General features: G+C 38.5%; 1 protein-coding gene across 1 annotated transcript in view; it reads left to right on the forward strand.

The window, feature by feature from the left end:
- The first annotated feature begins 9,165 nt into the window (after positions 1–9,165).
- Positions 9,166–24,219, forward strand: part of WASHC4 (WASH complex subunit 4) — a 50,463-nt gene continuing 35,409 nt past the window's right edge. The window contains exons 1-7 of the mRNA XM_074271465.1: positions 9,166–9,272; positions 14,481–14,620; positions 17,240–17,293; positions 17,384–17,449; positions 18,871–18,916; positions 19,270–19,337; positions 21,323–21,405. Of these exons, the coding sequence (XP_074127566.1) occupies positions 9,212–9,272; positions 14,481–14,620; positions 17,240–17,293; positions 17,384–17,449; positions 18,871–18,916; positions 19,270–19,337; positions 21,323–21,405 (518 nt within the window). The 5' untranslated portion in view covers positions 9,166–9,211. The remainder of the gene's footprint in view (positions 9,273–14,480; positions 14,621–17,239; positions 17,294–17,383; positions 17,450–18,870; positions 18,917–19,269; positions 19,338–21,322; positions 21,406–24,219) is intronic.

The raw sequence follows: 24,219 nt of genomic DNA on the forward strand, positions 1-24,219 counted from the left end.
AGCCTATGGCAAAAGCAGATGAAATATTGAAATAATGAAACCAGATGAAAAAATTGAAACATGGAAACATTTAACAAAATTGAGAATACAATAAAATAGAGATGATATTGTGCTTTAAATTTCAGTGGTCTGGGAGATTTTCGTGATTTGGCTTCTGTTTGAGAGTTGGCACTATTGGTGTGTGGAGGAAGGCTATTATTATAAGTCCTGTTCTACTGGACATAAGCCACAGGCCATTCCCTTCCGTTCTCATGGGTGTTCCCTAACTCTGGCCTTCATACAAGGCTATCCCTGCTATTGGTTCCTTAGTACTTGCCCACACTTCCCAATGATGTGGTTAAGTTTTATTTTCTTGGCCTGCTCCTTACCTGTCCCTGAGCCATCCATAGGGATGGCCTCACATACTAGAATTAACCATTACCCAAAAATGTTCCATTTCCCTAGCAAAAAAACCAAAACAAAACAAAAAACCCTTCCCATTTATCTATCTGACCATAAGCTCCTAATATTCCATATACCCATTATTGCTCATCTCTCTTAAACTTATTCTTTACTGTAATTGGGACCTCCATTTCCTCCATCCCTCAATACTTTCTCAGGTCATTATCACTGCTTAGACTTTATTATATCTTGCCTCTCTAACTCTGACCCTATAAGCAGTCAATTAGATGATATGCAACTTATTGTTCCCAGAGCACTCAGCTCTGGATTACTCCTATATTTCAACTCCTTTTCTGTAACTCCACCAACTAAGTACATTATAAATTCATGTTATCCAATTTCAAGATAATTCTTCTAAATGATTCCTTATCTCACTCTCCACAAAACTTTTCCAAATCTTGTCTTTTTTCCCTCAAATTAACCATACCTCATCTCCCCTACTTCTCTGAGTTAGGATATTATCTCATTAAAAACTAAAATTATCTGAATGACTATTTTTCCTATCCAAGTATAATGCTTAATTTTGCCACACAGGTGATTTTGGTTGTAGTACCAGCTTCTCTGCCTTCAGAATATTCTATTCTATAATTTCTGACAATGTTGCAGATGCTAAATCCTATGTAAAAATTGAAGTCATTTGATGTGAGCTCCTTGTTTCTATTTCTCCTTTTCTCCCAACCTTTGACAAAGAGGTGGTTATTCTTTTTGCCACACCAACTTTTTTTTTTTTTTTTATTAAAGCTTTTTATTTACAAAACATATGCATGGGTAATTTTTCAACATTGACCCTTGCAAAACGTTCTGTTCCAAATTTTTCCCTCCTTCCCCCTATCCCATCCCCTAGATGGCAAGTAATCCAATACAAGCTAAATATTTTAAAATATATGTTCAATGGATTATATGTATAAATATTTTATATAGTTATCTTGCTGCACAAGAAAAAATCGCATCTAGAAAGAAAAAAAAAAAAACCTGAGAAGGAAAATAAAATGCAAGCAAACAGCAACAGAAAGAGTGAAAATGCTATGTTGTGGTCCACATTCAGTTCCCATAGGCCTCTCTCTGGGTGTATATGGCTCTCTTCATCACTGAACAATTGGAATTGATTTGAATCATCTCGTTGTTGAAGAGAGCCAAGTCCATCAGAATCAATCATCGTATAATCTTGCTGTTGCCACGTACAATGATCTCTTGGTTCTTCTAATTTCACTCAGCTCAGTTCACGTAAGTCTCTCCAAGCCTCTCTGTATTCATCCTGCTGGTCGTTTCTTACAGAACAATAATATTCCATTTCGTTCATATACCATAACTTATTCAGCCATTCTCCAACTGATGGGCATCCCTTCAGTTTCCAGTTTCTTACCACTACAAAAAGGGCTGCCACAAACAGCCCTGTGGGTCTCACTTCATAAGGCAACCTTTTAATTCTCCCAATTGCCTAGCTCACATCCCACAGAGGTATTACAAACCTTCTACAAACCAAAGCCCTTCTATCAATACATCTTTTCCCCTTTAGCTGAAGACCTTGCCTTTGCCATTATTGAAAAAACTGAGGTCATATAACAATTGTTTTCTTCTACGTATCCCCAAGTCCCCTAATTTACTTTTAAAAATTTTTTAAAAATTAATTTTATAATTATAACATTTTTTGACAGTACATATGCATAGGTAATTTTTTACAACATTATCCCTTGTACTCCCTTCTGTTCCAAATTTTCCCCTCCTTCCCTCTACTCCCTCCCCTAGATGGCAGGCATTCCCATACATATTAAATATGTTATAGTATATCCTAGGTACAATATATATGTGCAGAACCGAATTTTGTTATTGTTGTTGTTGTTGCAAAGGAAGAATTGGACTGGGAAGGTAATTTTTTTTTTTTTTTTACAGTATTGAAATTTTTTTTATTTTTATTTTTTATTAATTTTTATAATTATAACATTTTCTTTGACAGTACATATGCATAGGTAAATTTTTTTTTTTTTACAACATTATCCCTTGTACTCCCTTCTGTTCCGAGTTTTTCCCCTCCTTCCCTCTACTCCCTCCCCTAGATGGCAGGCATTCCCATACATATTAAATATCTTATAGTATATCCTAGGTACAATATATATGTGCAGAACCGAGTTTTGTTGTTGTTGTTGTTGCAAAGGAAGGATTGTATTCGCAAGGTAAAAATATCTGGGAAGAGAAACAAAACAAGACAAAACAAAACGAAAAAAAACCACAATGCTCTCAATTTACACTCATTTCTCAGTGTTCCTTTTCTGGGTGTAGCTGATTCTGTCCATCATTGATCAATTGGAATTGGATTAGCTTTTCTCTATGTTGAAGATATCCACTTCCATCAGAATACATCCTCATACAGTATCATTGTTGAAGTGTATAATGATCCCCTAGTTCTACTCATTTCACTCAGCATCAGTTGTCTCTCCAAGCCTCTCTGTATTCCTCCAATTGGTCATTTCTTACAGAACAATAATATTCTATAACATTCATATACCATAATTTGCCCAACCATTCTCCAATTGATGGACATCCATTCATTTTCCAGTTTCTAGCCAGTATGAAAAGGGCTGCCACAAACATTTTGGCTCATACAGGTCCCTTTCTGGAAGGTAAAAATTAACCTGGGAAGAAAAACAAAAAAATCCAAACAATTTACACTCATTTCCCAGTGTTCCTTTTCTGGGTGTAGCTGATTCTGTCCATCATTGATCAATTGGAATTGGATTAGCTCTTCTTCTCTATGTTGAAGAGTTCTATTTCCATCAGAATACATCCTCATACAGTGTCATTGTTGAAGTGTATAATGATCTCCTGGTTCTGCTCATTTCACTCAGCATCAGTTGATGTAAGTTTCTCCAAGCCTCTCTGTATTCATCCTGCTGTCATTTCTTACCTAATTTACTCTTTATGGTGCAATGGTTAGAATGCTGAACCTGGAGTCAGGAAGATCTGAAATCAAATCCAGTTTCTGGCCCTCACTAGCTGAGAATCTCATATAACTTGACTTTTGTCTGCCTCAATTTCCTCAATTATAAAATTCAGAGACTCTTCTTTAGTTGTTGTAAGAATAAAATGAGATCATGTGTGTGAAGAACTTAGCACGGTGCCTGGCATAGAGATGATGTTTAATAAATGCTTGTTTCCTTCCTTTCTTCCTTTTCTCATTCTCTTCTTTTTCCTCCCCAATTTCTGACAAAGAGGTGATCTTTCTCCTTTATGAGGATAATTCCTATATACAAGCATTTGATCCTAACCTTGTCCATCTTCTCCAGCAAATTGCATCATCAATCATACTCCTTCTCTCAACCTCCCCCTATGAACATGTTCCTTCTCTTAAATATTTCCAGGCTTTCCAATCTTAAAAAAAATCTTCCTCAAAATATATTATACCCTCAAGATATTGCCCAATGAATCCATTCTCTTTCTCAGCTAAAGTCCTTGAAAAAATTTGTTATGTTAACTCCTTTACTTATATCTCTACTCAACTGTTTGCAATATGGCTTCTACTCTCATCAGTCAAATGAAACTTTCATATCCAAGGGGACCAGTGCTCTCCTAATTGCCAGCTCTTACAGTTTTTTCTCAGTCCTAATTCTTCTTAACCACTTGACTGTATTTGATGCTGCTGAATATCCTCTTCTCCTGGATACTTATTTCTCTGTAGGTCTCAAGACACCCTCTTTCCTGGGTCCCCTCTTACCCATCTGATCACTCCTCAGTCAGATCTTTGTTGGATCCTCATTTACATCATGTCCCTTAATTGCAGGTGTTCTTGTCTTGGATCCTTTTTCTCTTCTCCTTTTCTATCAGGGAATATGATTTTTTTTGTGTGTGTGCAATAGATCCCTTTTACAGTCTGTTAAGGCTTGTGGAACCTTCCTCTGAAGATTTTTCAAATGCAGAAAATAAAATACAGAGGATTACAAAGGAAATCCTCCACCCACATTGGCCTGGGATGCACTCCTTCCTTAATATCCCCGTTCCCCCATCTCAATCACTTTCTTTCTTTAAGGAAAAATTCAAATGACTTCTTCTACATTAAATCTCTGCTGATTCCTTCAGCTAGTGCTCTCTATCTCAAATTACCTTTTATTCATTCCTTTTATATTTATTGTTTGTGTGTATACATGGATATATATATGTTTGTCCTAATTCTCTTCTTCATTGGATAGTAAACTTTGCAAATGAAGATTATTTAAAATTTTTATTACAGTATTTTATTTTTCCAAATACATGCAAAGACAGTTTTCAATATTTACCTTTGCAGAACCTTGTGTTCCAAATCTTTCTCTCTCTCCTCCCCAAGACACCAAGCAATCCAATATAGGTTTAAAATGTGCATTTCTAAACATATTTCCATATTCATCATGCTGTGCAAGAAAAATCAGATCAAAGGGAAAAAACACAAGAGAGAAAAGAAAACAAGCAAACAAAAAAGAACTTTAATCCTAGTGTCCAGTACATATAGTAGATACTTAATAAATACTTGTAATGAGGTGATTCAGGCCAGAATCAATAGATTTGTGAGGGAGAGAGCCATCTGCATCCAGACTGTGGGGACTGAGTATGGATCACAACATAGTATTTTCACCTTTTGTTGTCATTGTTTCCTTGTTATTTTTTTTTTTTTCAACACTAAGTTATAGAAGGTGGAAAACTAAAGCTCCAAGAGAGAAAAAGATTTATTCATGATGATACAATTAGGAAATATTCCAGGCTTGATTTGAATCTAGGTCTCCAGTACTTTTTCCATATGCCATACTTCTTTGAACTCTTATTTGTGGGAATTGGGAGATATTGTACAGCTCCCCTTTTTCTCCCATCCCCATAAATGTTTTCTCTTGGTCCTTGTATTCTCCATGCCTAGAAGTCCACAGGCCTTTAATAAATACTTGCTGGATGGATGTTTAGTTAGTGGAAGATTTAGGGTAGATATGATATTTCCAGTATTTGAGCAATTATTTCATGGACTAGCCTTGTTTTTTTGGCACCAGAAGGCAGAATCAGAAATATCTGATAAAGTGACAGAGGCAGATTCTGGTAAGGTTTCTAAGGCAAATCTTCCAACTAGCAGAGCTGGGCTGCCTCAGGCAACAGAGGAATTCTCCTGGAAGACTTTTAGCCAAAGGGTGGATGATTACTTTTGAGGGATAAGGTAGAGGAGTATCTCAGGTATTAACTGGATTAGAGGGCTCTAAATTCCCTTCCAAATCTGTGAGAGTCCTTATTAACGTCATTTTGTGAGCCAATATGACAAAATATAGCAAGCACTCAGTTGGGCTTGGAAAAGAACTTCTTTCTTTTCTTTCTTTTCTTTCTTTCTTTCTTTCTTTCTTTCTTTCTTTCTTTCTTTCTTTCTTTCTTTCTTTCTTTCTTTCTTTCTTTCTTTCTTTCTTTCTTTCTTTCTTTCTTTCTTTCTTTCTTTCTTTCTTTCTTTCTTTCTTTCTTTCTTTCTTTCTTTCTTTCTTTCTTTCTTTCTTTCTTTCTTTCTTTCTTTCTTTCTTTCTTTCTTTCTTTCTTTCTTTCTTTCTGTTATTAACCCTTTGATTCAGTTGTGTTTGAAAGGATGTGATCCCACCAGAGGTTTTCTTAGCAGAGATACTGAAATGATTTTGCCATTTCCTTCTCTGGCTCACTTTACAGATGAGGAAATTGAGGCAAACAGGATGAAGTGATTTGTCCAGGATCACACAGCTAATGTCTAAGGCTAGATTTGAACTTAGGAAGATGAGTTTTCCTGACTACAGGCCTGGCATTCTATGAACTGTGCCATTTAGCTGCTTTATTTCAATCATAAGCTATTATTATTATCATTGTCTTTGAGATTATTAGCCAGCTGGGATCCAGTAAGATTATTTATTTATGAGAAAAGGTTATAGACAAAATGAAGAGGTAAAATAGACACTAGGAGAGCATATAGTTAGCAAGGAAAGGGGTTTTAACAATTAACAATGAAAAAAAAACCACATTCCCCAGTGGAACTACAATTAATCAGGAGAATAGGAATACATCATGGGATGCAAATGCGTCATTGATTGGCAGGCTAATTCCATGGAAGAGTTTAGTTAAAGAGTCAGTTATAAGGAGGAGAAAGACACCATGAAGTGTGTAGGGGATGAAGAAAAAGATACTAAAGGCAGAACGCTGTGATGGGCTATTCCAAAAGGGTTAGCAAAGATGGCATGGGCCCTAGAAAGATTTATAGGGGAAATTTAACCTTGGGGGTTTGACATTTGGTTGGATACAATAAGATGGGGTTACCCAAGACATCCACTGGGAATGGAATTGTAGGGTTAAACTGATCCCCATCAGTGCCTTTTCAGGTAATAATCTTATCGGGGCTTCAGCTAACAACCGAGGACCTCATCATTTGGACAGGGAGTATTTTGGGGAATTTATTGTTAATATAGTGGCTGGTAGAGGGTACTTAATAAATGCTATTTGAATAAGAATATCTTTATGACAAGGACACACCCATAACTAGACTCTAACTTAGTGATGTCATTCTGGTCCTCTTTGAGAACAAAGGACAACAACCAACCATCAATCAATCAATGAGATGCCTGGGATACAGGGACATCTTAATCCAGAGTCATTTGGCCAGAATGTGCTAATGACAAGAATTGAAATCAGGTCTTTATGACTGCAGGGCTAAATCTCTGGAGGAGTGACTCCAAATTTGCCTCTTAATCCAATGAAACAATGTTTATAAAGTGCTTTTCAATTTTATTTAGTTTTTTTTCCTCAAATGAATAAATGAACAAAAAACTTTTATATAGGTCAAGCACTGTGGATATAAATATAAAAAACTGAAAAATTCCCTGATCTCAAAGAGCTTTCAGCTTACTACTAATAATAATCAAGTCAAATCAACAGGCATTTATTTAACACCTGCTAAAAAAGGTGAAAATATTATGCTTTGATCCACATTCAATCTCCATACTTCTCTCTGTGGATGTGGATGGCATTTTCCATCATAACTCTATTGGAATTGCCAGTCATGTCATCTTGAAGCATTATATAAAGCCAGGCAACTTCCTATATATTATATATTTATGTGCATATTAATGTCTATATATGTATTATGTGATATACTCAAGACACTGCAAATATATGCATATTTAATGCAAATATGTATATATTAAATTAGTTAACATAATACATATATTAATATATTTAAGGCACTGAAAAGATATATAAGATGTAATATATATTATATATGTAATATATGATATAATACATATTATATATATTAAACTAGTTACCATAATACATATCTTGATATATGCAAGGCACTGAAAAGATATATATCTATAATATAGATAATTTAGCCATATAATGCATATACATATACAATAATATAATATAATATATAATGTAATATATATTAAACTAGTTAAAATAATAAATATATTGATATATGCAAGGCACTGAAAATATGTAAATATAATATATAATGCACATGCTTTTAAATTAGTTAATATATGTATTGCTATGTGCAAGACATTAAAAAAGATGTAGATGATATAATATGTAATTAACATAATTTAGTTAATTAGTTAACATATTTTATTAGTATATCAATCGCATATTATTAGCATTTTTGCATATTATTAGCATATTTGCATATTATTAACATAATTGATATATGCAAGGCACTGGAAAATATATCTATAACATATGATCATATAGCCATATAATGCATATTCATATACAATAAATTAGTTAATATACTATATGATAGGTGCAAGGCACTGAAAAATTTATCCATATATCCACATATAATTAACAGTACAAAGATTATATGACATAAAAGTCACTGCAAATTTATAATGTATATATTACGTAATGCATATTATGAGTTAACCCATGTAGTGTTTCACAAGTTATAGAAATTCTAGTTATTATTGCATATAGTCCATAAAATTACATATAATGTGTACAAATTGCAGTGCCTTGCAAACAGTAGGCGCTTCATAAATGTTTAAGTGAATCGATGCTCCCAGGACTACCTCTGAGGGGCTTTCCACCGCGGCGAGAATCACGGTTTATACCTACTTCTGATGTCAAGAGAGGAATGGCTATTGATCGTTCCCAGTGAGCTGTCCTCCTCCTCCTCCTCCTCCTCCTCCTCCTCCTCCTCCTCCTCCTCCTCCTCCTCCTCCTCCCCCTCCCCCTCCTCCCCCTCCCCCTCCTCCTCCTCCCCCTCCCCCTCCTCCCCCTCCCCCTCCTCCCCCTCCCCCTCCTCCCCCTCCTCCTCCTCCTCCTCCTCCCCCTCCCCCTCCTCCCCCTCCCCCTCCTCCTTCTCCTCCCCCCCCCCCCCCCCTCGCTACTACGTTACCTTCAGGTTCCCACTTCAAACATCCCCCTGGGTGATCCGGGCCAGTCACTTCCCCTGCCTGTACCTCACTTTCTTCCTCAGTAAAAAAGAGGGGGGTGCGCACCACTTTGTGTCACGAGGAGCTAAGCGCTACGGAGAGGTGGGGGACAAGGGGAAATTTGACAGTTCTGACATCCCGCAAAAGTCCCGGGCTCCAGACGTCCCGCCTTTGGCACCGCCCCCTCAGGCGGGACCGGAAGCGGCCTCAGGGGCGGAACCTCATTCGAGGACTCCATTTCCCGGTGGCCCCTGGGGCCGAGGTGGGTGGGGGTGAACGTGGGTCTCTGAATTTTGGAGAAGAAGGGGCGGGACAGGAAGTCACGTGCGCTCCCGCTTGCCCGTCAGTCACGGGGGCGAGGCCGCTCGAGCTGTGCTGGGGCGATGGCGGTGGAGACTCTGTCCCCAGACTGGGAGTTTGACCGCCTGGATGACGGCTCGCAGAGTAAGAAGGAGAAGTGGCCTGGAAGGGGGAGGAGGAGGGAGAGCTGGGAATGGAGGCTCTGGGGTCCTAGCTGAGGACCCGGCCCTGGGGACTCCCTTTCTTCTATGCCGGACCCTTCCACGTCCTGCCTTCACCCTGGTTCCCAGAACCCCCAGGGCTTCCCCCGAGACCGATGACCCGGCTCGGACCTCCGCCCCTTCCCTCCCCATCCCCCGGAGAAAAACTCTTCCAATCCCCTGGTCTGTCTCCTGTAAACTGACCCTCCCTAGGCGGAGTCCCTTCAGGCTGACACCCCTAGGTGCCCCTCCCCCATGGCCCCCGCAGACTGACCTCCCCCCACTTCCCTTCTCTCACTTGTCCCCTCCCCACTTGTCCCTTTCCCACTTGTCCTTCTCTCACTTGTCCCCTCCCCACTTGTCCCTTTCCCACTTGTCCTTCTCTCACTTGTCCCCTCCCCACTTGTCCCTCTCTCACTTGTCCCTTTCCCACTTGTCCCTCTCTCACTTGTCCCCTCCCCACTTGTCTTGTCCCCTCCCCACTTGTCCCTTTCTCACTTGTCCCCTCCCCACTTGTCCCTTTCTCACTTGTCCCCTCCCCACTTGTCTTGTCCCCTCCCCACTTGTCCCTCTCTCACTTGTTCCCTCCCCACCTGTCCCTCTCTCACTTGTTCCCTCCCCACTTGTCCCTCTCTCACTTGTCCCCTCCCTACTTGTCTTGTCCCCTCCCCACTTGTCCCCTCCTCACTTGTCTTGTCCCCTCCCCACTTGTCCCTCTCTCACTTGTTCCCTCCCCACTTGTCCCTCTCTCACTTGTCCCCTCACCACTTGTCCCTCTCTCACTTGTTCCCTCCCCACCTGTCCCTCTCTCACTTGTCCCCTCCCCACTTTTCCCTTTCTCACTTGTCCCCTCTCCATTTGTCCCCTCCCCACTTGTCCCTTTCTCACTTGTCTTGTCCCCTCCCCACTTGTCCTTTTCTCACTTGTCCCCTCCCCACTTGTCCTTTTCTCACTTGTCCCCTCCCCACTTGTCCCTTTCTCACTTGTCCCCTCTCCATTTGTCCCCTCCCCACTTGTCCCTTTCTCACTTGTCTTGTCTCCTCCCCACTTGTCCTTTTCTCACTTGTCCCTTCCCCACTTGTCCTTTTCTCACTTGTCCCCTCCCCACTTGTCCCTTTCTCACTTGTCCCCTCCCCACTTGTCCTTTTCTCACTTGTCCCCTCCCCACTTGTCCTTTTCTCACTTGTCCCCTCCCCACTTGTCCCTTTCTCACTTGTCCCCTCTCCATTTGTCCCCTCCCCACTTGTCCCTTTCTCACTTGTCTTGTCTCCTCCCCACTTGTCCTTTTCTCACTTGTCCCTTCCCCACTTGTCCTTTTCTCACTTGTCCCCTCCCCACTTGTCCCTTTCTCACTTGTCCCCTCCCCACTTGTCCCTTTCTCACTTGTCCCCTCCCCACTTGTCCCTCTCTCACTTGTCCCCTCCCCACTTGTCTTGTCCCCTCCCCACTTGTCCTTTTCTCACTTGCCCCCTCCCCACTTGCCCCTTTCTCACTTGTCCCCTCCCCATTTGTCTTTTTCTCACTTGTCCCCTCTCCATTTTTCTTTTTCTCACTTGTCCTTTCATGTTCCCTCTTCACTTATTCCCTCCCCACTTTTCCTCTCCCCACTTGTTTCCCCCCTTTTCCTCTCTTCTTCCTCACTATTCTCTCTCCCACACGTCACCTCTCCCTCAGTGTCCTCTCCCTCCCTGCCCTCCCTTTTCTCTCCAGCTCACTTACACTTTCCTCAGATCGTCTTTTTGAGTCCCCCACTTTGTGTCCTCTTTCCCTCCTTTGGTGCATTTCATTTTAATTCAGTAAACATTTATTAAACACCTACAGTGTGCTAAGCATTATGCTAAGCCCTGGGGATGCTAAAAGAGGCAATCCCTGCCCTCCAAGAGTTTACTATCCAAAAATGGCTACAACCTGCAAACAGAAATGCAGAGCAAGAGAAATAATAGAGGAAAGGTACTGGAATTTAGGAGGATCTCCAGAAGGCCTCCTGTAGGAGGTGGGATTTTAGTTGGGGCTAAAGGAAGCTTCGTCCTGAAACTTAGTCCAAGTGACAGTGAGTTCAGCACCTGGAGAAGCCCTGCCCTGCACCTGCATCCTAGGGGACTTGTGATTAGTGTCTGTCTGGGGCTTCCTGGGGTTGGGGCTACTTTCTCAGGGTGAGAAGTTCTTACATAAACTGAGGTCTGAGTTTCTGTTCCTGTTTCCTGTTTTTCTCTTTTAAAACCAAGTTATTGAGAATTTGATTTATTTATTTATTTTGTTTTCTCCACTTTCTTACTGCTAGTTTTGTAGGGAAAAATAAAAAAGGAAAGCTTTGCTGTGATTTTAGGAGTTGTTCTGTGATTTTGAGGGTTGTTTTGCATCAAGCCGCATTCAAAGATGCATTCTTTAGTGCAGCTGCTCTTTTGGCTAGGAGAATCTTTATTCATTAAAGTCACTTTATTTGTGTGGCGTTCTGCTCAATTAAATTAAGTTATCATATTGGATTTGGAGACAAAGGACCTGGGTTCAAATTGTGGCTCTCCTAATTATTTCCTAGCTATTTGATTTTGAGCAAGTCAACCTTCTGGGCCTTGGGTTACTTCATCTGTTGGATTCTGGCATTGAATTAGACCATTTGAGTTCCTTTCCAGCCCCAAATTCTATGATTCTAATTAATGGTCACCTATAATTAGTAGAACTTGACAATTGAATAATCTATGCCTTACTGTTTAGTAATGATTTAGTAATTGGCAGTGTTTGCCTTATCTATATGTGTAGGAGATGTATCTCAAAGTAAGCATTTTGTTGAATTATATAGACCAGAGTTTCTTCAGCTTTTTTCTCCTGAGAAATTTTTGCCCAACCCCCAGGTCTATGGGTATGTGAAATAAGTATATCAAACATTTACTTATGATAAATCATAAACTTTTAAAAAATAATTCCTTGGTATACATATATAATTTAATCATTTCTTAAAGATGAAAGAAAATTTATATTAATGAGATGGATGTGCTTATTTATTTTTACATAAAGAATAAAATTTTGGTGGAATATTTGATACTGCAAGACAGAACATTTAGAAACCTTTTATTGTTGCCAAATTTTTAGTGGCTTCCACATTCAGGTAACACCCCAGTTTAAGAAGCTTTGATATAAGGGCAGCTAGGTGGCACAATGGATAGAGCACCAACCCTGAAGTCAGGAGGACCTGAGTTTGAATGTGGCACCAGATACTTCACACCGCTCTAACTGTGTGACCCTGGGCAAGTCACTTAATCCCAGTTGCCTCAGCAAAAAAAAAAGAACCTTTGATATAGACAGTTGAGGATTTTAAATGGCCTTTAGTGGGATTAGTGTTTTACATGCACAGATTTTCTTTATATTATAGCTCTGTCATTAAAGTTTTATTTGCTTTGAAATTCTAACCAAATTTTGGATGACTTAAAAACATTAACTATAATATAGTTAAATTTCTTTACTTTCTACATGAAGGATAGATAGCATTAGGTCTTGAACTTTATGATTTTTCCCTAGTTTGCACTGTTGCTCAGGACTTTAGAATATATTGGATGATATATTCCTTTCCTCCTTTTGGGGAAGAATATTATGAACAGTATATTTTTAATCAAACTTGTAGTTTTTATAGACTTGTCTATTCATGCAGAATTTTCCCATATTCTTGCATTTTGCAAATTTTTAAAAATATAAATCATTTTACTAGCATTTAATTGACTCTATTTTTATTAGATTATGCCTCTGATATTACATACAAGACAATGTACACCAAGGTATCTTTAATATGTTTTAACAGATTACCTTTTTATTCACCAATGTATGACTGATCATTCAGCCATAAATTCTTCCACAGAAATAAATTTTGATTGAAATGAGTAACAAACAACTTTTCAATTTATTTCCAATATTAACTTAGTTTACTTGTTCTTAAATATATCACTTTGCCTTCACCATTTATATTTAAATGACAATGAGATGCTTTGTTGGAGCCATTTTAGAGACAATGTAACTAACTTGAATTATGGGAAAGACCTACTTCTTTATACTATGACACATTGAAGATTATTCCTCTTTTTAAACTGCCTACAACACTACTATAGTTAAAAATTGGGTGGGTGTGAAATGTGAAAAAGATACATTAATTAGCTAACGGGTCTTAATATTTAGATAAATCATTGGTGAAATGAGAAAGCAATTCCTGATCTCCTAACTTCTTATATATTGTAGTTCAGTTATAGTGTATAGGGAAGATGCTTTCTTGTTTCATAAATTTTGAGTGCTCCTGTCATTAGGGGATGACTGAATTAGCTCTTTGGTTTCTTAGAAACCAAAATTTACACAAAAATGTAGAATTAAATATTAAAATAAAGATAAAGGGAAGAGATTTTGATTGAAGTTACATTTCTGTTATGTTTGAAAACAAAAAGGATTCATCCAGTTGGTTAAGATTATTTACATGTTTTTATAGTCCTTTTTAGACAGTCATATATTCAAGATTCAGTCAGTCCAGTTATTAAATATACTCTGTCTGCCAGATACTGTCCTTTAATTCCTTTTCTGCTATAATAGATAATGTCATCCACATGCAAAAATGTGAGTGAAAAACACATTTTTGGGGAAAATGATTTTTTGAATGATACTGGGCTAAAGTTTTGGCTTTGAAGAGAGATTATGTGAGCAATTTTTTTTTTTTTTAAAGTTTAGGGCATATGGTATATAGAAAATAAGATTTTAAATGTGATATATCTTAAGAAATTTATTATTGCTGTTTTCAACAACTGTAGTAGTAATATTTATACAGATATATTGACCCTTTCTCCCATGTACCTGGGCTTTTTAGAAGCCTTGATTAAAGGAAAGGGGTAAAGTTTTTAATTCTGCAGGGCTGTAGGATAATGGTTAGATTAGCTAGAAGTTACAAGTGCTTCCTAGCAAAAGTTCTTCATATGACATCCTAAATGGTAGAAGACTCAATATATCCACTGGCAAAGGAAAGAATTCTTTTAAGATTGGACTTAAACTTTCAGGAAGGTCCATTATCATAGCATGAAATTTAGATAATTAACATCACTTTTAAATCAGAAGAAAAGTTTTTTGTTGTTTTTTTTTCTCTTGAGTATGCCATATCAGCTGCTGTCTTTTGAAATTTATTTTTTAGAAATTCATGCTGAAGTCCAGCTGAAGAATTATGGGAAATTTCTCGAGGAGTACACCTCCCAGCTAAGAAGAATTGAAGATGCTCTGGATAGCTCTGTGGGCGATGTGTGGGACTTCAGACTTGACCCTATAGCACTAAAGGTCAGAATGGTTTATTTCCCAATGAATTTTACATTGTTAAGAAATATTCATTCTTAGAATTTAGAACCTTATGGTTAGAAGGCCTCCTGAGAGGATGTCTGCTGTGTCTCACAGGTCCCACCCACAAACACTCCTGTTTTCATTGTGCTTTTAGGTGAATCACATCTTTCATTACTGTCAGTCAGACACCCCCTCTCTCCTCAGGGGTCTGATTTGGCTGCTCTCACCCAGTGTAGAGAGTCAGAGCCAGGAGCTGAGTCCTGAGCTTCTGGTTTTTATGTTGTGGCTCATACTGTCTCTTTTTGGGCTAGAATGGCACTGAAATGGCTGATTTCCCCTTCAGTTTTCTCCTCAGAAAATGATTGATTCTTTGTCTTCTTGGGGGCTCCCAACCTCCTGAATCAGGCAGCTCTCATATTTAACTCAAGAAATTGTTGTTTGGGGGCAGCTAGGTGGCAACACTAGTTATCACCCACCCTGAAGTCAGGAGGACTTGGGTTCAAATTTGGCCTCAGACACTTAACACTTCCTGGGCAAGTCATTTAACCCCAATTGCCTCAGCAAAAAAAAACCCCAAAAACAAAAAACAAATTGTTGTTTGTTCCTCATTCTCAGAGTTCCAGGGATACCAGGAGGCTGTGTCTTGATTTGCAAGTGAATTGAGTTTAAGTGAGGCAGGGCTACTCTGGAATTCCTGCTGTGTTGTATGGCAATTCAGTCTTGTTCTTTTAAGTGGAAAGAACAGCTCCTTCTGCCATTAAGTCCTCACCTAGTTAAAGGTCAGGCTTAAATCCACTATCATTCATCTCTTCCAGGAAAAATAACCTGAGAATTAAACTCCTTCCTTATCATTAAAAAGATTCCCAAACCTCTCATCATTATTTTTGCTTCCAAGACTACAGTATTTAAAACTAGAAAATGCTTAGTGTTCTTTTTAGCTTCATTTCTAATTCTTAACTTTCTTTTGCCCTTCCTCTCCGTCCCCACTCCCTTCTTCAGTCTTTTATCCTACTTGCAGTGGTTGTCCACCTCATTGACTTCTTTCAAAGCCCTTCTCAACATATATTTCTTTTCCAAAGAATTTATCTGTTCTGAACAATATCAGAATTAACATTGGATAAGATTTGCAATCCATACATCCTAGTAATCTCATAGGCTCCAGTGATAAAAGGATCCATAGTAAAGAAAGTTTGAATGGATGAATTCCCTTGTGGGGTCCACAGCAGTCTGTCTGAGATTCCAACCAATCTAGTGCCATTCCCACCACTCCACTCTTTTACCCTAGTTATTGGATTGTTAAGAAGGCAGAATTTTTTAGCCTCTAGAGTTTTAGTGATGGACTTCCCAAACATCCTAAAGTTTTCCTAAAAATCTCTGTGATAGGTCAGTTATTTGTGAGTTTTTTAACTTTTTACAGCTCCTTGTATGGATTCAGCCTGTAGCACTTCATTGAGTAATGAGCTTTAGACATTTATTAGTGACTACGTGAAAGCATTTCCATTTATTTGTCTTAAACTGACCTCTCAAGCTTTCAGGATCTGTCTCCTGATTTTCCTATGCCATAATCTGATGGTAAGAGTTATGCTGTTTGTGACTTCATAAACTTTCAGGATTTCTCTTTGTTTTTAGACCAAAAATTCTCATCTTTTTAATCCATTCTCCTCCTTTTTCTGACTGTTAGAGAAGGCCTTTTATGACCTTCCTGTAATTTGCTTTTTTCAGTTAGAAAATATTTTATGATCTTCCCTGATTTCAAGCTAAATAAAACACAGTTGTTTGGTTAGTGCAGGTGACATGACATATACCATACCAATAACTTTTAAGACATGGTGTAATGTGGAGTGCCATGAGAGGTCTCATGTATTCTTGTAGTTAAAAGGAAGGTGAACAATCACTTGGTGGGATTAGGGAAGGCTTCAGAAAGAAAGGCTTTCATTTGTATGAAATCTTGAATGATAGATTTTTTTTTTTCAAAATAGTGACTAGAATTGTTCATTGTGTTCCTGATTTGAGTGTATCATGGTTTTGTACAGTGATGAAAGAAAGTTTTCTGTCTTGTTCCCACCACTTTTGTTAAGACTCAGTGTTTTGTTTGGCTATTTTGGATGTATCAGGCTGATGTCTTCAGGTGCTCTTCTGTGCCTTGACAGATAACATCATCTTCTAAGTATATTTTAGATTATTTTTTCCTGATGTATTTAGTTTGCACTTTCTCTCATTTTAATTCATAAGTTACCTAAGAGCACTCAGGGGACAACCAAAATTAGCCTGGTGGAATTAATACCTAAATAAGAACTGTATCAAAAAGGCACCTTCCTTGTGTTTCCTTCATTTTTTAATCATTTGTCTTAATTAGTTCATAGAACTGGGGCTGTTTGACCTGGAAAAGAGAATACTCAGGATGGGGTGGGAACACATTATAGCTATGTCATCAAGAATGTGAAAGCCTGTCATGTGAAAGAGGATTTATTTGGTCCCAGCAGGTTGGGCTGAAACCACCAAAGATCGTTTCTCAAAACTCATGGTATTTATTTCAGTACTGAGCATGTTGTAACTATAGGCCCTATTATGTTCGCAATTTTCAAACTAAAAAGTGTTTTTTCCCTTGCTCTTAAACAGTTGTTGCCTTATGAACAGTCTTCCCTTTTGGAGCTAATAAAGACAGAAAACAAGGTAAAGAATCTTAATAGTTAAATATAAAAATAAAAATTGTTAGGTATGTTATCTCCTAATTTTTTCCCTCTATTTTGCTCATTAAACCAGGTCTTAAATAAAGTCATCACTGTGTATGCTGCTCTTTGTTGTGAAATCAAGAAATTAAAGTATGAGGTAATTATTAAGGCTATATTGTAAATGGTCCCTAAAATGGATATTTTTCAAATAAATAATCCACCAAAATATGGCCAGATTTTTTTTTTTTTAGCTTGAATCAAATGTGTTGAATCCACTGTCCTTTGAACTTTAGCTCAGGGATCATCAAAGGACTGGCAGAAGCTGTTCCCTTCTAACCTTGCCCTAACTCTTCTGCTCCTGTCTTATAGGGGTTGTATGTTAATTAAAATGGTCAAGCAGGAAGAAATATAGGAAAAAGGAATCAAGAAATGATTATTTTGAGAATACTAGATCACTTTATCCTAATGATTAAACAAGTCCCAACTAAATAGACTTAAATAATTTAGTGGACATTGAGTGTTTACAGATCATTTTGCCATTTTTAAGGATACAGAGGTACCCTTAAGGATCCGTGTGAGTGAGTGAATGTGTGTGTGCGTGAGAGAGAGAGAGAGAGAGAGAGAGAGAGAGAGAGAGAGAGAGAGAGAGAGAGAGAGAGAGAAACAGGGAAAAGAGAGGGCAGAGAAATCCTGAAGAACAGCCTGAGAGATTGAACAAGGATCACAGGAAGTGTCCTGGAGGTGTGAGTCACCAGAATTGAGTCTGAAGGGAGAAAAAGATTTCAGAGAATGGAGAAGTGGTCAGTGAGAACAAGACCCCAGGAAAGAGTAGGGCAGGATCTGTGGGTATGAATACATTGTGAAAGAAGGCAGGAAAGTTAGGATCAGGGAGGCCTGAGTCATCCTGAGGAGTGGGTATGTTATTCAGTAAGCAATTGGGAGCCAGGTAAAGAGTTTGAGTGGTGGGAGTATAGTGAATGGACTTAACCATTACATGGATAACTTGGGTTTGTGGAGCGCTTTCAGGTTTATAGAACTGTTTTCTCTCAGCAGTGTTGTTCAGTGTGACATAGCTAATAAGTCAGTAATTGATCATGAGAGCTACAAAGGTCCTTGGTGACCCTCTTCCACAGGGCTCTAGAGCCACTTAATGGCGGAGGTTGCTCTCTAATCTTCTGGTGGTAAGATGTGCACTCTCCTTCTTTGGCAGATGCATGCAGAGGCCATGAGAGAAAGGTGGAGAGGGGGAGGCAGGGGACCACTGCTGTGGCAGTGTCTACATATGGTGCTGGTATTGGGTATGGGCAGAGGCTGTACAAATGAGTGCTGGGCCCCTAGGGTGGGGCCCTGAGATTTGAAGTCTGGGTGAGTGGTATGGTTGATAAGCTTGAGTTGCCCTTCAATCACATCCCAGCTTGTGCTTGATGGTGTTGGGAGGAGTCCTACCATGTAGAAGATCACAAGAGCTAGCAAAGGTGTCACGGGAACCCCCATGGCCTCAGGCTTCTGATACTCAGCTGTGTATAGACAAAGCCCATGTGCCTGCTAAAAACATAATTTTTCTTTTCTTTGAAACAGGCTGAAACTAAATTTTACAATGGTCTTTTGTTTTATGGGGAAGGAGGTAAGTTCTCTAAAAACTGGTGTGGTAATGATGGCTTTCTTTCCCCATGATAGAAATTTACAAAGATGAAGCTTTAAACAATCCTTTGCAAAGAGGTTACATTGTCATGAGGGAGAGAAGAAACAAATTTGTACGGAATACATATGCATTAAAAAGTTATATAGCTTAAGTAAAGAGTTAAATATAATATATTTTGGGAGGGAGGGATTTGGAGAGGGGGACACATACATTTGAGCAGAGTTGTGGGGATATCTGTTTAGTGATATTAGGCACATTTAAAGATAGTACTTTAGTTAAAAACTGGCATTTTTTTGGTCTTCTGAAATCTGATTGCCTTTGTTATCTTTCTAAAGCCACAGATTCCAGCATGGCAGAAGGTGATTGCCAAATTCAAATGGGGAGATTCATTTCATTCTTACAGGTAAATTAACTTGCTGTTTTCCTAGAATTTTTTTTTTTAGCTTTTTGTATGTTATGGGTCCCAACCAATCACCTCACTTTTATTAGGGACTTTCTTGGAACCAGGCAATAGGGCATTGAGTGCCCTTGGGGAGCTTATGTTTTATTGATGAAGAAAACATGTATGTGAACATATGAAATTATGTTCATGTATGTTGCGCATACAAAATTATGTACAGTAACTACTGAGTAAATGGTTGGTGGGGCATGGGGGGAGACAATAGCAGATGGATGGATCAGGAAAAGTTTGGTGGAGAAGATTTTTCTTGAGCAAAGTTTTTGAAGGAAACAAGGGATTTTAAAGAACTGGGACTGCATTCTAAGCATCAGGCATCACTACTTAATGCAAAGGTATAGAGATGGGAGGCCATGTGTGAAGAACAGCCAAAGATCATTCTGGCATAAAAAGGGTGACATCATTTACTCACAGAGATTATTCATCGTGATATTTTTGTTGTCCAGATGGAAAAGCATAAACGAGGCTACAGCACATTTAAACATATGGGGAAATTCTTAACCCACCAGACCAGTCAGTGTCTACTTGAACAAGATCTCTAGTGGTGTATCACAGGGATCTTGTACTTCAATATTTTTATTAATGACCTGGGTAAAAGCTGGTATACTTAACTGAATCTTTGGATGACACAAAGCCTAGAGGATAACTCTCAGATAGGATTTAACATCTTAAAGATCTTAACAGGCCAGGACATTTAATAATCTAATAGGGATAAATATCAAATGTCAAACTTCGCAAATATAAGATATGGGAAGTATGGTTAGACAGCAATTCTAAAAGTGATCTGGGGCTATTAATGGATCACACATATCAACAGTAGGATATAGCAACCCCCAAAGGTAATGCCTCATCTCAGCAGGGGATGTTTCTTTTGAACTCTGCTGGAGTTTCTAGACTCCAGCAGAGAATTAGTTCAGTGAAGGTTTCTGCTCAAGGAATTTTTTGGATTTGTTATACTTTACATTTGTAGTAAACTCCTTCTAATTGGATTTAGCCTATGGTTGTATATAGCTTGTTAGAGATCTTTTTTCAGATTAAGATTTTGTTATGTGATATATTGGCAGTCCCTCCTGGCATATTTATATCTGAAAATTTGATGAGCAGCTCACACAGAAGCAGTGATAAAAATATTGGACAGAACAGGCCCAAGACTAGAGCCTCAAAGCCTTGCCAGCTTGAGTAACTGCAATCTTCAATCAAATAACAAGATCATAATTTAAGTCATTTCAGAGGACTTTATAAAATACAAAATTAAATTAAACTGATTTGGGTGAAGATGAACAAAAAATCAAGGAAGAAATTTAAAAAATCTTCCAGTTATTTCCCATCTAAATAAAAAGCTTCTTATATCTTTGATTAGGGAGATAATGTCTAAAATAAAATCTGATTAGAGATGTTAGAAACTGCAATCCATTGGAATAGTTAAGAGATATTTGTGAATCTGTGAGTGTTAAATGGAAAGCTCTGATGTCTTTTGAGAAGAAAAATAAAGTTATTAAACTAGGCTTCATTAGCCACATAATCTAAGATGATAAACTAAGAAGTGAAATGCCTTAGTTTTTGTAAATTCTGGGGAAAGAACAAGAGATAAGATTAACTCTTAGTTGACTACAAATAGAAATGATTTTACTATGCTTACTTTGCCATATAGCAATGATACCCCCAGGTGGTATGTGACCTCAGAGTCTTTCAAAGTGAAGCTTTCTTCCTTTTGGATTGAAGTTTGGAACAAGATGGAGCCTTGGGAGGGTTACTCTCTTGGTTCCTAGGAGCATGTAGTACAGGGTGGATTGCTTGAGGGAATTAATTGCCTGGGGATGCTGATTAATGAAGGTTATCTGATTCTGGTGAGCTTTGTGTGCCATAAATTCCAGTTTAAAAAATACTTAGAGAAAACAACTATGTAACATGTCCCCCATTTGTCATTTCAGGAACTCTCTTGTTTTGTTACGAGGTGCTATGAAGTGGTGATGAATGTAGTCCATCAGTTGGCCGCCCTTTATATCAGTAACAAGTAATGATTTTCACAAAATACTTTTGTTTTTCTATTGTAGATAACATAAAAAAGTTGCTTTTCTTCAGTTCTTGCTGTGTTTGAATTAGAATCTGAACAAAATAATCTCAGAGGCTGATTTTAATGCTGATTAAATTCAGGTGAATCCAAACTGAAGATGAGAAAATTAGACTTCTATCTAGCTTTTAGGCTTTGTTTTCTACTCTCAGTCTTCCAGGCTTACAGGAACAAGACAAGTAAGGATTTAGGTTTCTTAGGTTTCCATATCTATAGGCCTACTTATAGGGAGTAATTCAAACTGTAAAGTAGTTTCCACAACTTCCACGAGAATGATCACCTTTTACCTTTATAGTAGCTAAGTAGAGAGAGAGATGGGACAGAAATCTCTATTTTTTAGTTTAGGAAGCTGACTTTTAGGCCATTGGCTTTGCCCAAGTTCATCTAGTAAATTGGTGGCAGCTTCAGGGATGAACGCCCAGTCTCCCGGCTCCTAGTCCAGTGTGCTTTTCACTTTATCATTTTGTTTCTGACTTTCCCCTCCTTGAGACCAGAAGATACTAGTAACGTTTATTCCTATTTCTTACCCAGCAATGAGACAATTATCTTATATTTTTCATTTATGAATGGAGTGCTGCTGACCCATTGTCAGTAGGATGTAGGTAATTAGATTCATAGAATGTTGAGTTGAAATGATTCTTAGAGGTCTTCTAGTACAACGATCCTCATTTTACAGTTGAGGAAACTGAGCCCTGTACCACTTTTCTTAAATTCTCATAGCTAGTCAGTCATGAGCTAATATTAAAAACTGGGTTTCCTGATTCCCAAGCTCATAGGACATCCCCCAAGTGACCTTTTTCTTGTCTTTTTTTTTTTTCCCATGTTGTTGAGTTGTGCATTTGTGTTTGACGGTTTGTGAACCCATGGTCCATAGTACCCCAGGCCTTTCTATCTTTTTCTATGTCTCAAAGCTCACGTTCGTTGCTTCCATGACACTATCTATCCATCTCATCCTTTGCTATCCCCTTCTTGTGCCTTCAGTCTTTCTCAAAATCAGGATCTTTTCCCTGGAGGCCTACCTTCTCATTATGTAGCCAGGATATTTAAGCTTTTGCTTCAATATTTGACCTTCCAGTGAATAGTCTGAGTTAATTTCTTTATGTGTTGACTGATTTGACCTTCTTGCTGTTCAGGGGATTCTTAGAAGTCTCCAGCACCAGATTGGAAACATCAGTTCTGTGACATTCAGCTTTCCTTACTGTCTAGCTCTCATAACCATACATTGCTGCTGGAAAAAGAATAACATTGACTGTATGGACCTAAGTCAGCAAGGTGATATCTCTGCTTTTCAGGATGCTGTCCGTGTTTGCTATAAGGAGCAAACATTTTCTGATTTCATAGCTATAGTCGCCATGTGGTCTTTGAGGCCTTGAATAACTTAAGTTAAGCTTTAGGCTAGCTTTTACACTCTGCTCTTTCAGCATCATCAAGAAGCTGTTTAGTTTTTCACTTTCTGCCATCAGTGGTATCATACTCCTAACTGAGACTGTTGGTACCTTTCCCCACAACTTTAATTCCAGCTTTTAACTCATTCAGCCTGGCATTTTGCATGATGTGCTCTGCATATAAGTTAAATAAATAAAGTGACAATATACAGTCTTGTCGTACTCCTTATCCTGTCTCGAACCAGTCAGTTTTTCATGTTCAGTTCTTACTGTTGCTTCTTGACCTGTATATAGATTCCTCAGGAGACCAATAAGATGATCTTGCACTCCTTTCTCCATAAGGACTTGTCACAGTTTGATGTGGTTCACATAGTCAAAGGCTTTAGTGTAGTCCATGAAGCAGAAATAGAAGTTTTTCTGGAACTCCCATAATCCATCCAATGTTGACAGTTTGGTCTCTACTTCCTCTGCCTCTTTGAAAATCATTCTGTACTTCTGGTAACTGCAAGCTATTCGAGTTATTTTTTAATTTCCTTCTCTATCATTCCAATCTTTTGTAATGAACGGGCCATCTTTTATTTGGTGTTATTTCTAGATGGTGTAGGTCGTTAACTCTGGCCTCTTTGGCATCCATGTTAGACTTGTGTTACTGTGATGATGAACAGTTTGCTTGGATTGGAATGGATATCATTGTATCATTATACCCCAATCCTGCTTTTTTCCCCTTTTTGTAAACTATGCCAGCTGTTGATAAGGGATTCTTCCCCACAGTTATATATGTAATGAACACCTGAATTAAATTCACTCATTCTCTCCATTTAAGTTCTCTGACACCCGGGATGCTGATGTTCAAACTTTCATCTCCAATTTGACCTCATCAAGCTTACTTTGGTTCATAGATCTTATATTCCAGGTTCCTATACAATATCTATCTTGACAGCAGAGGACCTTCCTCAGCCATGGCTGAGCTTCTTTTCAGTGTTGGCCATTGGACTCCTCCTGGAGCTACTTGTAGTTGTCCTCTGCCCTTCCCCAGTAACATATTGAACACCTTCCAACCTAAGAGACTCATCTTCAGGTGTCATCTTTTTTATTATCACTTTAATACTGTCCATGGGACTTTCTGGATGAAGGTACTGGAGTGAGTGGCCATTTCCTTCTCTAGAGAATCTCTTTTTGTCAGAACTCTCCATTGTCTTGGAGTAACCTTGCACGGCAAAGCTCTTATTCATTGAGCTGTATGAGCCCCTCTGCCATGACAAGACAGTGATCCAGGATCTTGTCTGATGTGAGCTATTTCTAGTAAGCCTAATGGTAGAATTTGCTTCACAGTAGATAAGACAGAGTACTAGCAGTTGGGGTGGCAGCATTC

This window comes from Sminthopsis crassicaudata, chromosome 5 (genome assembly GCF_048593235.1).
Source record: "Sminthopsis crassicaudata isolate SCR6 chromosome 5, ASM4859323v1, whole genome shotgun sequence".
In the NCBI taxonomy this organism is placed as follows: domain Eukaryota; kingdom Metazoa; phylum Chordata; class Mammalia; order Dasyuromorphia; family Dasyuridae; genus Sminthopsis; species Sminthopsis crassicaudata.